At 37.6% G+C, this 15,980-nt stretch overlaps 1 protein-coding gene across 1 annotated transcript in view; it reads left to right on the top strand.

Annotated features, from left to right (window-relative positions):
• Nucleotides 1-15,980, top strand: part of MALRD1 (MAM and LDL receptor class A domain containing 1) — a 964,362-nt gene that overhangs the window by 791,934 nt on the left and 156,448 nt on the right. The window contains 1 exon segment of the mRNA XM_012556720.1: nt 8,196-8,459. Coding sequence (XP_012412174.1) covers nt 8,196-8,459 — 264 coding nt within the window.

Here is a 15,980-nt window from a genome sequence, read left to right as displayed (position 1 = left end):
GCTCACAGGCTTTTAAGACCCCAGACACTACTCACCAAGGTAGAATGTAGAGCATTGTCTTTATAAGCTGTGTCATGCCAATTGAGCTAAATGTTCCCCGAGACCATGGTCCCCACAGCCGTCCGCCCAGCAGTTTAGTCCCTCAGGGAGTTTTTTCCATTTTTGTCAGCTGTCTCCTATTTTTATTTTAACCTTTGCCTTGACTACCATCCAAAACCAAACCTATCGCCATGGAATCCATACCGACTCATAACAACTATAGAACAGAGTAGAGCTGCCACATAGGGTTTCCAAAGAGTGGCTGGTGGATTCAAACTGCTGACCTTTCAGTTAGCAGCCAAGCTCTTAACCACTGTGCCACCAGTGGTAGCTATTCACTTTAATAATTATCACTTTCTATTTGTCATTTATTCTCAGATACTTACCAGCTTCCACTTTGGATCAAACTTCCAGAAACTTAGGTTTCCTTCACCTTGGTCTCTTCTGCAGGCTTCTGACGTCCTTCTCATTCGTAGTCTTCAGACAAGCCAAATGAGCCCCCTTGACTCCTCAGATACTCCATGTGCTCTACAGACTTCTCCACATTTGCCAGAATGCTCCTATTTCCTTTAGTCAAAATAGAATTCACGTTTCATCTTTCCAAGAAAATTTAACCTATTAGGTGTACTAATGAAATAAGATCCAAATGATTCTCTTATGACTCCCCATAGAGATGACTACTTTTTAAATCAATAAAGAAATGAATGTTTTATACTTTGTGGAGGATCCTTATGTAAATATAAACATAATATTTTTATTCAAAATAAACTCAAACCAAGATTTCTTATGAATTACAGTCTTAAAATTGAATCTTCTTTTCCCCCACAGCTTTTTGTGATATTTTTGAATATTGTTAATGAATGTATCTCCTAGAGACAAGCAATTACCAATTTATAGCCGATGGATTGTGTTTTACAACAAGCATTTTACCATTTACGTCATCAAGGGTGACAATATTTGTCAACAGCCTAATTTCTGCTCTTTAAAACTGAAGTCACTTGTGCATTTTTTTCCTTTCAAAGAAGGCAATCATTTTTGCTTTTACTAAGCATATTAATCATAAAGATAAAAACCCATCAAATTATCCTTGTTCACTTTAGGCTTTTACTAAACTTACATAAATTTCATGAAAATGTTTCATTGAATTTCACCATAAGTTATCAGTATTAAATAATTTTTATTGCTATAAGCAAAGATAGTTTAACTGCTATTCAAACATAAATGAACAACGAGACTCAACATCTTGTGGGAAGACAAAATAACACCCATAATGTCAGGAACTGTAACTGTCTGCCAAGCACAAATTGAAGTGGGATGTAGAAATCAAGGCAATGTCTTGATTACTGGGAATGCTGAAGTTGATTAACAATGCCAATTCCTAATTTCTTTTCTCCTAGGTAGTTTTCTTCTTAAAGATTTTCCTTTTCTTCTTAAAGATTTTCTGGCCTTGCACTTCAATTCCACTGGTTTTAAACAACCTGACTGAGTAGTTCACTGGGTATGTTAATAAGTGAACTGATGTTCTTAACCAGTACACACTACATTTATCAAGATATTAGGTATTTTAAATGTTGTATCTCTGCATTTTAAAAGAAAGTTGGAGAAATTAGAACAGCAGCTTCAAGAGAAAATGATCAAATATGAGTCGCAAGGCTAGAATACAGGTTCTGAGAGATGTTGGTGCTGAGGACATTCAAGTTATAAAAAAAAGAAGAGTAAATACTCTTCTTTTTTTATGGAGTTATATGAGAAAGACTTTAGGTAACTCTGTAGTTGACATTCAGTAAATACATAGAAATTAAAAATTTTAGGAAAACTGTTTTAATTGTGACCACACTTCTCAAAGGAGGTATACAGCAGAATGCATTCAAGTCACAAGGTAAGCATAATACATCTTCCGGGAGTGTTATTTTTACTGGAATACCTAGAGGAAGCCATTTGTTTAAAAAAAAATGGATATGTTATGTAGTAGAATACAGAGTTTGCATTCGGATAAAACAAGAGTCTTAAAAGAAATTATGAGTTTATGGAGAACTGCTTCTGGCTAAGATCCTACCTAGATTTTCCTCAGGGGGGCAGATTCAGATTTCTCTTGCATCAGAAATACTGCAGTGGAAAATTTGAGACGCAATTAATTCAGAGGGGATTTAATTTAAAAGAAGATATATTTCATTTAGGCGCCCTAGTGGTGCAGTGGTTAAATGCTTGGCTGCTAACTGAAGGGTCATGGGTTCAAACTCACCAGCTGCTCCTCAAGAGAAAGATGTGGTGGTCTGCTTCTGTAAAAATGTACAGTCTTGGAAACTCTGTGGGGCAGTTCTGTTCTGTCCTATTGGGTCACTGTAAGTAGGAATTGATTCAATGGCAACAAGTATATTTAATTTAGATAGCTGGTTGGAGACTTAGGTCAGGTTGCCTAGGAAACAGACACTGAGGCAGAGATTCCCATATAGAAGCTTTATTTGAAATTCTCTAAGTAACAAACTCTTTAAGGGAGTGAAGGAGGCAGGATTGGGCAGAAGGCAGGGTTGAACTGTGATGCAGTTGCAACAGGGGGCATCAGTAAACCCCATGGGGACCTCAGGATCTTCACTGGCCCTTCATAGATGTCCCAAATTAAGGCACAGTGGCTGGCCTGTCATATCCCCAATTCACCAGTCAATGAATGGGGCTGTTTCTGGGAGGGTGTGTAAGCTTGAAGGCCTCTGCCATCTGGTAACACTCCTAGCAGCTGGGAGAATGAGTGTCTTGATCTTGAAGGAAGAATCTTAATAGGGCATGACAATATCCAAGGTAAGCAGTGCAGCTCACCAGCTTCCTTGAAATGCAGGGCCTAGAAAAAGTGAGTTTTCAGTATCTTTCCATAAAAATAATTATGGAATTCACTAATCAATGAATGGGGCTATATCTGGGAGGGTAATTTTTGATGGAATTGCTACCTCAAAATAAAGGAGTTTTTAATTTGCATAACTAATATAAGGAAAAAAATATAAAGGAACACATAAAATAAAACATTTTGAATGGCAAGGGCATATGGATTCTGTGCTTTTCTTGAAATAGAGAAAATTGCTTCTCTCTAATGTTCTTCAGAAAAACTTTGTAAATTACCTAAGTAAGAGGTATGTTACTAAAGTTGATTCTAGATTTTAATTTTCCTCAAACGCAGAAAGGGTATTAAGACTTTTAATCATTGGTAAGTTCATAAAGATAAAATTTAATGCATATATTACTTTAGAAAAAAATTTCCCTGGGAGTCCCTGGGTGGAGAAAATGGTTAATCACTCCACTAATAACTGAAAGATTAGCTATTTGAACCTCCCAGAGGTGCCTTGGAAGACAGGCCTGGTGATCTGCTTCTGAAATGTCACAGCCTTGAAAAACCTATGGAGCAGTTCTATTCTGCACACATGGGGATTGCCATGAGTCAGAATTGATTCAACCGCAACTAACAATAACAAGTCCTTTCTTAAATGTGAGAGTAATCTAGTAAACCACCACTCGTCTGTCAGTTTATCATACTGTGGTGGCTTGCACATTGCTGTGATGCTGGAAGCTATGCTACCAGTATTTCAAATACCAGCAGGATCACCCAGTGTGGACAGGTTTCAGCAGAGCTTCCAGACTAAGACAGACTAGGAAGAAGAACCTGGTGATCTACTTCTGAAAAAATTGGCCAGTGAAAACGTTATGTATAGTAGTGGAGAATTGTCTGACATAGTGCTAGAAGATGACCCCCGAGGTTGAAAGGCACTCAGAAGACGACTGGGGACGAATTGCCTCCTGAAAGTAGAGTCAACCTTAATAATATAGATGGAATAAAGCTTTTGTGACCTTCATTTGCTGATGTGGTATGACTCCAAATGAGAAGAAACAGCTACAAACATCCATTAATAATCAGAACGTGGAATCTGTGAAGTATGAATTTAGAAAAATTGGAAGTCATCAAAAATGAAATGGAACACATAAACATCGATATCCTAGGCATTAGTGAGTTGAAATGGACTGGTATTGGCCATTTTAAATCAGAGAATCATATGGTCTACTATGCTGGGAACAACAAATTGAAGAGGAATGGTGTCACATTCATTATCAAAAAGAACATTTCAAGATCTATCCTGAAGTACAAAGCTGTCAGTGATAGGATAATGTCCATATGCCTACAAGGAAGACCAGTTAATACAACTATTATTCAAATTTAAGCCCCGAACACTAAGGCCAAAGATGAAGACACTGAAGATTTTTACCAACTTCTGTAGTCTGAAATTGATCAAACATGCTATCAAGATGCATTGATAATTACTGGTGATTGGAATATGAAAGTTGGAAACAGAAAGGATTGGTAGTTGGAAAATATGGCCTTGGTGATAGAACCGACGCTGGAAATCGCATGATAGAATTTTGTAAGACTGATGACTTCTTCATTGCAAATATCTTTTTTCAGCAACATAAACGGTGCCTATACAAGTGGACTTCACCAGAAGGAAAGCACAGGGATCATATTGACTACATCTGTGGAAAGAGATGATGGAGAAGCTCAATATTATCAGTCAGAACAAGGCCAGTGACCAACTGCAGAACAGACCGTCACTTGCTCATATGCAAGTTCAAGCTGAAGATGAAGAAAATTAAAACAAGTCCACAAGAGCCAAAATATGACCTTTAGTATATACCACCTGAATTTGGAGATAATCTCAAGAATAGATTTGATGCATTGAACATTAATGACCGAAGACTAGACGAGGTGTGGAATGACATCAAGGACATCAAACATGAAGAAAGCAAGAGGTCCTTAAAAGGACAGGAAAGAAAGTAAACACCAAAATGAATGTCAGAAGAGACTCTGAAACTTGCTCTTGAATGTACAGCAGCTAAAGTGAAAGGAATAAATGATGAAGTCAAAGAGCTGAACAGAAGATTTCAAAGAGAGACTCGAGAAGACAAAGTAAAGTATTATAATGAAATGTACAAAGACCTGGAGTTAGAAAACCAGCAAGGAAGAACATGCTTGGCATTTCTCAAGCTGAAAGAACTGAAGAAAAAATTCAAGCCTCAAGTTGCAATATAGAATTATTCTGTGGGCAAGATATTGAACGATGCAGGTAACATCAAAAGATGAAAGGAACACATAGAATCACTGTACCAAAAAGAATTGGTCGATGTTCAACCATTTCAGGAAGTAGCAAATGATAAAGAACTGATGGTATTGAAGGAAGAAGCCCAAATTGCACTGAAGGCATTGTTAAAAAACTAGGCTCAAGGAATTGACCCAATACCAATTGAGATATTTCAACAAATGTATACAGTGCAGGAGGTGCTCAATTGTCCCCGCCAAGAAATTTGGAAGACAGAAACCTGGCCAACTGACTGGAAGAAATCCATATTTGTGCTCATTCCAAAGAAAGATGATCCAAGAGAAGGGAGAAATTATCAAAAAAAAATCATTAATATCACACACAAGTAAAATTTTGCTGAAGATAATTCATAAACAATTGCAGTAGTACATCGACAGGGAACTGCTGGAAATTCAAGTAGGATTCAAAGGAGGATGTGGAATGAAGTACATCATTGCTGATGTCAGATGGATCTTGGCTGAAATACAGAATACCAGAAAGATGTCTACCTGAATACATATTAACTATACAAAGGGATTTGACTGTATGTATCATAACAAATTATGAATAACATTGTGAAGAATGAGAATTCCAGAATACTTAATTGTGCTCATGAGGAGCACATACATAGACTAACAGGTGGTCATTTGAACAGAACAAGAGGATACTGCATGGTTTAAAGTCAAGAAAGTTGTGTGTCAGGGTTGTATCCTTTCACCATACTTATTCAATCTGTATGATGAGCAAGTAATCCAAGAAGACAGACTATATGAAGAAGAATGTGGCATCAGAACTGGAGGAAGACTCATTAACAACATGCAATATGCAGATGACACAACCTTGCTTGCTGAAAGTGAAGAGGACTTGAAGCACTTACTGATGAATATCAAAGACCACAGCCTTCAGTATGGATTACACCTCAACGTAAAGAAAACAAAAATCCTCATAACTGGACCAATAAGCAACATCATGATAAACGGAGAAAAGATTGAAGTTTTCAAGGGTCGCATTTTATTTGGATCCACAATTAATGCCCATGGAAGCAGCAGTCAAGAAATCAGATGACGTTTTGCATTGGGCAAATCTGTTGCAAAAGACCTCTTTAAAGTGTTGAAAAGCAAAGATATCACTTTGGGGACGAAGGTGCGCTGGACCCAAGCCGTAATATTTTCAATTGCCTCATACACATGCAAAAGCTGGACGATGAATAAGAAGACAGAAGAACTGATGCCTTTGAGTTATGGTGTTGTGAAGAATATTGAATATACTATGGACTGCCAGAAGAACAAACAATTCTGTCTTGAAAAAACTACAGCCAGAGTGCTCCTTAGAAGCAAGGATGGCAAGACTTCGTCTCAGGTACTTTGGACATGTTATCAGAAGGGACCAGTCCCTAGAGGAGGACATTATGCTTGGTAAAGTAGAGGATCAGCGAAAAAGAGGAAGACCCTCGATGAGATGGATTGATGCAGTGGGCTCAAACATAGCAAGGATTGTGAGGATGGCACAGGACTGGGCAGTGTTTAGTTCTCTTGTACATAGCTTCGCCATGAGCCAGAATCAACTTGATGGCACCTAACAACACCAATCTAATGAAAAGAATTAAAAAAACTATTTGCCAATGGTTAAATGTCCAAAGAGCTATCTATAAGAGTATAAAATATAAATCCAATTTACTTTCTAAGTTTGAATTCAGAATGTGTATATTGGAACACTGCAATTGTATATGCTGCTTCTTCCCTATGATCTCAGATTAGACATGATACTAATGTCTCAAAGCCATGAGTTTACCCCCCTTTCCAATTAAACATGCTGATTTCCATGAACACAGACTGCCTAAGCATCACTGCAGGTCTCAGATACATGGCTTTGACCATAGGGTCTGAGACTAAATACATTCTTAAAATATTATCACTACTGGGTGAGTTGGGAAAAAAGAGGAACCCTCAAATTTCATTTTAAAAATGAATTCACAACACCATAGTTATATATAAAAGACTATTCCTATATAATCCATGCATAATAGAAATAGTTTAAAAATCTAAAGAAAACAAAACAAACTATTCCTGATCTGGTCTCCATTGCCATCTGAGTCTATCATTTCCCTTGATAGACTGATGAGTCCATCAACCACTAGAACAGAAACTATATGTAGTATAAGAACCATTCAGCTATTAATGCTCCAGAAATTTAGTGCAATCCTATATATTCACTTAAATTCTTCTCTGACCTCTAGAAACATCAGCTAGTCAATACTCTTTGCCCATGTTTTTTAAGTTTGACTTAAAGTTATGGTTGGACTGCTTCTCAAAATTTTTGCTGCATGATAGTTTTGTGTAATAAATAGTTTATCAAACTAGCATTGTATCTTTGAACACTTGAAATATGTAGGCCTTAGTAGCTTCATCTGGAAAATGAGTTGTTTGGGTTTGAACCAGATTATCTTCATGATTCTGTCTAGCACAATAATCTTGGGTTTAACTGTAATATTTTGTACACTTTAGATATGGTGGCACATGGCCTTTGTGAAGTAATCAAGAGCCGAGAGTAACGTGTACTGTCACAAAACCATAGCAAACTTCTAATTCTGTGACTCCACCCTGATCAGGGTCTCAGGAGTCAGATTCTCCAAGTAAAGGACACTAAGAGACAGAAAACTGATATAGTGTTTTAATAACAACTCCCTTAGATTCTAAAATTGTGAGTACAGCTTTCCAAAGTGACTGACTTGCTTTGCAAACATATCTTTACTTTTAAGAGAATCAGAAGATTTTAGACCTATGAGGCAAATTTCCTTCCTTAATTTGAAAATGTCCATTTCATGTCAATGAGGCCCTTTCTAAGAATGTTGATTCTGAGATTGAGATACAGCATCGTCTCTAATCACTTTTGCATGTTTTGTAGAGTTCACATTATTCCTAACTGGGAATTAATTTACTTCAATTGCCAAAATGTTTCAGGCTTATACAAGAATAACTTCATCCTATGGACACTGGACAGAGAGATAACTCTGCTAATGCCAAAATGACTTGCTCTGTTTTTTAGGCCCTGTCACACCACAGCCGTCACCTTGTGAAGCTGATCAGTTTTCTTGTATCTACGTACTCCAGTGTGTCCCTCTCACGGGAACGTGTAATGGACAGGAAGAATGCATAGATGGATCTGATGAAATGGATTGTTCTCTCAGCCCTCCTCCTCAACTCTGCAGTGAAATGGAGTTCCAGTGCTCTGCAAACCAGTGTATCCCATCCCTCCTGCTATGTGATGGAGTGCCTGACTGTCACTTTAATGAAGATGAATCCAGCTGCTGTGAGTTATTTTCACTAACTCAGTGTGCCAGGGAAAGAATGCTGTTTTGAAATGATAGAGAGGGCTTGACAGATAAGACAAAGTTCTCTAGAGTCTTACCATGATCGCATCATCAGTAACATACTTGTTGTTATATTGTTAAACAAAGTACATAGCCCTTGGTGTTTCTGAAAACATTGCATTTGTAGTCACACTAATCTCTGCTGCACTTATCTGATTTCCTTTTTCATTTATGTCTGGGTCACTTATACAGAAGATGCTCCTATACATTTGTTATCTTTTTAAACAAATGTTTATGGAAATGGATTGAATAAGTGCAGTTACAGTTTCTTCTCATCATATATGTTCATGAAGATGGCTCAAGCAAAGGGCTGTAGGCAAGTTTCTGTTTTAAGGAATGTATGTTCTTAGGATTTGAGCCTGGACAATTACCTGAGTGGATGTCATGTCATTGAGAGTTCATGGAATTGTCAATGCTAAGAACATAGGTTTGAATCTCATCCTTGTCACTTACTAACTGCAGTCTTGGAAAGTTATATGAGCCCTCTTAGTTTCAATTTCATCATCCATGTAATGATGTCAGTAATGCCTATTTTGCAGGGCTGTAAGGATTAGAGGGAATGCATATGAAATACCCAGCCCTACATTCATTATCTCCTATTTTTATTATAACTAGTCTAGTCAGACAGAGAGGAAAAAATGTTAATTGAGAAGAAGTAATTACACTAGTCTTTTAGGTGAGCACATAATCATGGTGGAGTCAAAGCACTACTAACATTTTATTTATTTATTTGATATATCATATCTTATCATATATTATTATTGTATTATATTATATCATATTATACTGTGTTATGGTTTTTGGTGAGGGCTATGGTGCTAGAGGAGCCCTGGTGGCACAGTGGTTAACAGCTTGGCTGCTAAGCAAAAGGTGAGTAGTTCGAAGCCACCAGCTGCTCCTTGGAAACCCTATAGAGCAGTTCTACTCTGTCCTGTAGGGTCACTATGAGTCAGAATTAATTTGACAGCAAAGGATTTGGTTTGGGTCTTTTTTTATGGTGATAGAGCTCCATAAACCATACGTAAAGGACTATACTTTTCTTTTCTTTTTTTTTTTTAAGTAGTACAAAGCAGTTTGGAATGTTACTATAAGAGTGGAACATTGAGAGAATTACAGGGTTATTTCAGTGCCCTGTTTACAGTGGGCACCCAGAATTATGAAAACTATTGGAAAGGGAGTAAGGACTAATGAGGGACAAAGGAAACAGTCTTTAAACGTTTAAAGACTTTAGACTGAAATTAGTGAAGCTCCTTCCCTGCTTTAAGCTTAGAGATTGATTTCCTACCTCACTATTATTTTCTACCTGTATTTGTGTGTGTGTGTGTAACAAAGCCAACTTGTCACATCTTATAATCTTTTTTCAGAGGAAGGTAAACAAATGGAGATGAATGAAGAAGAGACAGCCTGCCAAATTACTTATCCCTGTTCCTATCAGAGCTCTAATGCAACTTGGCTGATAGAAATCATATTACGTTCAATATAGTCATATATATGACTTCAAATAAGAGTGCTATTTAAAGAGAAGCTTAGGAAAGTACTATATCTTTATACTTTTTGCCATTATTTGGAAAATCGGAGTTCAACTAGATAGTAACATATGAAGTTTTGCTCATAAAAGGAGTTAAGTGTACATTAGGAGTAGACTGTAGCTGTGAGATAATTGCTAATCTATTTCTAAAACTTAATTGACTTGAGTCTGTTGGATACACTGTGTGAAAATAGACTAGGGGAAAATGTCATACAAAGTTACAGAATAAAAGTATTCAATGATCACTTTTCACCAAACATTCGAAGGCATATTGGTGTTTTTCTGGGCTCTTCTATTGATTTGGAATGGCATTTTGTTAACTAACATTCCTTCATTTATTTATTCATAAACCTTCATTAAGAAACTAGTTCATGTCACGTAGTTACTGGACATCGATGATGCAAATGGATATGACACTTTTCCAGCCCAGGTGGTAGATACATTTTATATTCCTCAAGGAGACTAGTGAACAAAAGTTGGGAATACCTGTGATAAGTTCTATAACAGAGATAAACACACAATGTTAAAGAACACATAGGATACTCCCTAGCTGTGGTGCTAGGAAGTCTGTAACCTTAACAAGAAAAGTGATTGCAGAGCGAAGTTTGGAAAGACAGGAGTAATTAGATAAGTGATGTAGACAGATACTTGACTTGAATGAAGACTATTCCAGAAATAGAGAACAAGTTGTCTGAATAAGGCATATTTTGTATTCTTAGAGTTTGAGGTCAGAACTGCAGTAATAAATCTGTAGGAATAAATAGGAACCAGATCATGAAGAGTCTTCACCCACTATGCCACTGCCATCAGCTGTATTTAAGTACTATATGAAATAGACTGGAGTGAGAAAGAGGGAGTGGTTAGAGGGGGTGTTGCAGTAGGAGTATGTAGGGATTGATGAGATAATGACATGTTGTAAAAATAATCAATAGATTTAAAAGATATTCTGGCGATAAAGAAGAGAAAGAAATCTAGAATGGTTTCCAGGTTTCTGATTTAGGCAACTGGACAGCTAATGTGTCATGTCCTCAATGGAGAAAATAGGAGGAGTTCTTACTGAAGATCATGGCTTCATTTTTAGACATGTTATTTTAGAGTTATCTTTGACACATCCACATGGAGATGTTCAGAATGTGTTTAGAAATGGATATCTGGAATGCAGGAGAAAGATAAAACAAGGTATATAAAGATACATGGCTATCAGCTTATTTTCATTGAAGCTGTGGACATAGAGGAGATAATATAGAAAGGGAAAAGATAAAGCAGCAGGCAGAATCCTAAGGGACCCTAAAAGACACTGAAAAGACATGGTCATAGACATAGGAGGTCAACCAAAATAATATACTGACCATCTGAAGTCAAAGGTAGAAAGCCTTAAGGAATAGAGAGTAGTCACAGATTGGAATGTGTCGAAAAGATCTAGTAAGATTAGGCCTAAAAAAATATAGATTTGGAATAGCAAAAGTGGTCCTTGGTGATCTTGGACAGGTGACATTCTATAGAGTGATAGGACAGAATTCTGAGGTCAGTGTTTTGAAAAGCAAATAAGAAATGGTGAAGAGAGAAATCAACTGTAGATAACTCTTTCAAAAAGTTGGCATTTAGAGTAGAAAGTAGGATAAAAGGAAAGGTTTGCTTGTTTTGGAGAGGCTTGAACATGTTTAAGTGTTGATAGGAATAAGGATTCTGAAATACTTACAATTTTAGGCAGAGAAATCAATAGCAATTTATATTTTAAAGACTTTCATTATTCCAGAAATAAATTTCCTAGTGATTGGTATATTTAGAACAAACCTGTGATGAGTTAAACATTTAAAACTAATTTATATTTGATATTGTTTTCTACTGGAAACCTTGATTTTTAATAAACTGAAGTGATACTTCTTTAACTAAAAATATCCCTTATTCCAACTCTGCTAAATGGCTTTTCTCTGTAAAAATTAAAATTTAAAACATATTTCAAAACTCTGCTCTTACTTTAAGCTTTAATAGACCTCCTGACATTACAGCAAAATCTTGTTTTCACAATACTTATTATCTATACCAATGTTTTGCCAACTGAATTGAGTCTGGCCTATGGCATTTCTTTTATTATTATTTTGAACTACTAATCCTTCTTGTAATGTTATCTTTTTGTTGTTGCTGTATACATTCTAGTCCCCCCTTTTTTCAAATTCCTCCTCAACATGTTTCACTCAAAGTGCTAAGCATAGTATCTTACATGTGGTAAGAGCTCAATAATGTTTACTGTTGTGAACTGATGTTCTAACATCCTAGGAAGGATTGTTCAATGAAGGGTATCCACTTTAATTTTTCAGATCTAGTATTTTTAGTCAACAGAAATATATACTCCTAAAAAGATCATTTTTAGAACATGGCATTATAGACAGAAGCACCATGCCATCCCTCTACAGCAAAGACCAAAAAACTAAGTAAAATAGATATAAACATCAATCCTGGAACCCCGTGCATCAAATGAAGGGATAAAAGAATCGATCAAGCACCGAATGGGATAAAAAACTGACAGAGAACAGAGAAGAAGGAGAGCTACAAAGTCGAGGTCCCCTACTAGCCAACACAACACAGATTCGCCATCTTGGACCTCAGCCACCGAGAACAGTGGAAAGGGAATACAGGAAGGCAACCTCACGGAGCTCCCAACAGGAGACAGAGCACCTGCTAACCAGGGATACACGTTTTCCCAACCCCACCATACCATTCTTCCCTCTACACAGCCTCCACCACTTCCCAATGGGCCAAGGTCGCTTAGCTGGAGAAACACCAGCTCACTGCCACTGGGATTCACCCTGCACCCACTGGCCAACTCCTTCAGTGGCATTTTTTTTTATTATTATTTGTTTGGCTTTTTTTTTTTTTCTTTTTTGGTTCTTCTCTCTCTCTCTCCCTTCCTTCTTTTCCTTTTACACACCCAGCTAGCCCTGTAGCTGTCCCCACCTCTTCTTGATGGGCCATGCCACACCAATCAATTAGAGAGCCACCGGCACACAGCCTCCCTGAGTCTAGACCATCCCACAACCAGGCTCACTCAGTGCCATTTTTTTTGTTTGTTTTTTCTTGTGTTTCTTTTTGTGTGTTTTTAGTTGTTGTTGTTGTTTCTTTCTCTCCTTTCCTTTCTTTCCTTCCTCCCACCCACCTAGCCCCATGCACCACCCCTCCCTTCTTGATAGACTGTGCTATACCACTTGACCAGAGAGCCTCTGGCACATGGCTTTCCCAGGTCTGCACCGCCCCCACAGGCCAGCTCCCTCTGTGCCATATTTTTTATTTTTCTTTATCTTTCCCCTTCTCCCTTTTTCTTCTCCCTCCCACCTAGGCCCTGTGCTGTAACTGCACCTTCTTGACGGGCCATGATGCACTGCTCAGCGAGAGAGACATCAGCTCGCTGGAATCCCAGCTCTGCCCTGCCATCAACAATTGGCTCCCCCAGCATCATATTTATTTATTTTTTGTTGTTATGGTTGTTTTTGTTGTTGTTGTTTCTTCTCTCTTTACCTTCTTTCCTTTCCTTTCTCTTGCCCACCTGCCCCGTGCACCACCACGCCTCTTCTCAACAGGTGGAGCCACACCTGGGTAGAGAGCCACACCTGGGTAGAGAGCTACCGGCACATGGCCTCACCAGGTCTGCACTGCCCCACACACTGAATCCGACAACACAGCCATTTTATTTACTTTTTTTTTTTTGCTTTTTTCTTATTTTTTAAATTTTTTTCTTCTGTTTCTCTCTCTTCTTTCTCACACCCAGTTAAATTAATGCATCACATTCTCTCCCTTCCCTGATGCCTAGCTGTACCACGTGCTGAGCACTGCACCCCTAAGAAGCACTGGCACAGATAACCAGACCCCTCCCTGCACTGCCTCCTTGTCCCACCCCATCGGCCCCAGCACATGTTGCAAATTAGCCATCCCTGACCTCCACTCTAGACCTGCACTACTACACCATAGCTGAGCAACTGACCCTGCCCACTTGGATGAAGTGTTGAGTAGTAGGCTACAGAAAAGCAAGCAACAAATCACACCCAGCCTGCCTGCCCAGATATAACCAAATGAAACAAACAAATCTACAATCAATAAATGAAGAAAATAATTCCTGAATATCTTGAAGACAGCAGACAGTATCAAAACATATTTGAAAAAAAAAGGTCAAGATGGCTCCAGGAAGCAACCAAAATAAAACAGTGAATGACCCTCTGGTAGAAGAAAAGGCAGTAGAACTAACTGACAGGGAATTCAAAACTCTAATACTCAGGGCTTTCCAGGATGAAGGAAAACACAGACAAAAATAAGGAAAAAATAGACAAAATCATGGAAAATCCAGACAAAATCAGGGAAAATGCAGACAAAGCAATGGAAGAATTCAGGAAAATAATACAGGAACAAAATGTCAAAAAAAAAAAAAAAAAACCTAGAAATTATACAAAACAGAAATTAGAAATCCAAGGGATGAACAACAAGATTTCAGAAATGGACTGTGCAATAGAAGGTTTTAAGACCAAATTTGAAACAAAGGAAGACAAGATCAGTGAAATAGAAGACAAATCCTTGGATCCCACTTTCTTTGAGGAAAAACCAGAGAAAAGAATAAAGAAAAGTGAAAAAACCCTGAGAACTATGTGGAATACAATCAAAAGCAATAATTTCTCATCAAAAGACTTCACCAAAAGGGTAAAAACAGAACCTACAGACTGGGGAAAAAATTTGGCTATGACATATCTGACTAAGTTCTAATCTCTAAAATCTACAGGAAAATCCACCACCTCTACAGCAACAAAAAAAAAATCCAATTAAAAAATGGGCAAAGGAAATGAAGAGACACTTCACCAAAGAAGACATTCATATGGCTAACAGACACATGAAGAAATGCTCACAATCACTGGCCATTAGAGAAATGCAAATCAAAACCACAATGAAATACCATCTCACCCTGCCATTACTGGCACGAATCAAAAAAACAGAAAATAACAAATGTTTGAGAGGCTGTGGGGAGATTGGAACCCTTATGCACTGCTGGTGGGAATGCAAAATGGTACAACCATCTTGGAAAATGATATGGCACTTCCTTAGAAAACTAGAAATAGAAATATCATATGATCCAGCAATCTCACTCCTAGGAACATATCCTAGAGAAATAAGAGCTGTCACACGAATAGACATATGCACACCCATGTTCATTGCAGCATTGTTCACAATAGCAAAAAGATGCAAACAACCGCAATGCCCATCAACTGATGAGTGGAGAAACAGACTATGGTACATACACACAGTGGAGAACTATGCAACCATAAAGAACAATGATGAATCTGTGAAGCATCTTACAACATGGATGAGTCTGAAGGGAATTATGCTGAGTGAAATAAATCAATCACATAATGACAAATACTGTATAAGACCACTACTAGAAAAACTCATGAAAATGTTATGCACAAAAAGAAACAATCTTTGATAGTTAAAAGGGAGAGGAGGTATGGGGATGGGAAAAAAGGAAAAAAAAAGCAAAAATTTTTGTGTGATTGGAGTTCCACAACAGGGGGTGAAAACAGAAAACACAGAGAGGATTACTGGAGAATTGCTGACAGAAAACTTCCCTAATATCATAAAATATGAAAAGCTGACCATCCAGGAAGCTCAACAAACCCCATATAGAATAGACCCCAAAAGAATATCACCAAGACATATCATAATCACACTTGCTAAAACCAAAGAAAAAGAAAGAATCTTAGAGCAGCTCAAGAAATATGAAAAGTCACATACAAAGGGGAAACAACAAGACTAAGCTCTGACTACACGGCAGAAACCATGCAGGCAATAAGGCAATGGGATGACATATATAAAACCTTGAAAAAAAATTACCAACTAAGAATAATAGATCTTGCAAAAATTTTGCTCAAATATGATGGTAAAATTAGGACATTTC

Source organism: Trichechus manatus, unplaced genomic scaffold (assembly GCF_000243295.1).
Source record: "Trichechus manatus latirostris isolate Lorelei unplaced genomic scaffold, TriManLat1.0 scaffold00075, whole genome shotgun sequence".
In the NCBI taxonomy this organism is placed as follows: Eukaryota; Metazoa; Chordata; class Mammalia; order Sirenia; family Trichechidae; genus Trichechus; species Trichechus manatus.
This window is presented reverse-complemented; position numbering and strand designations above follow the sequence as displayed.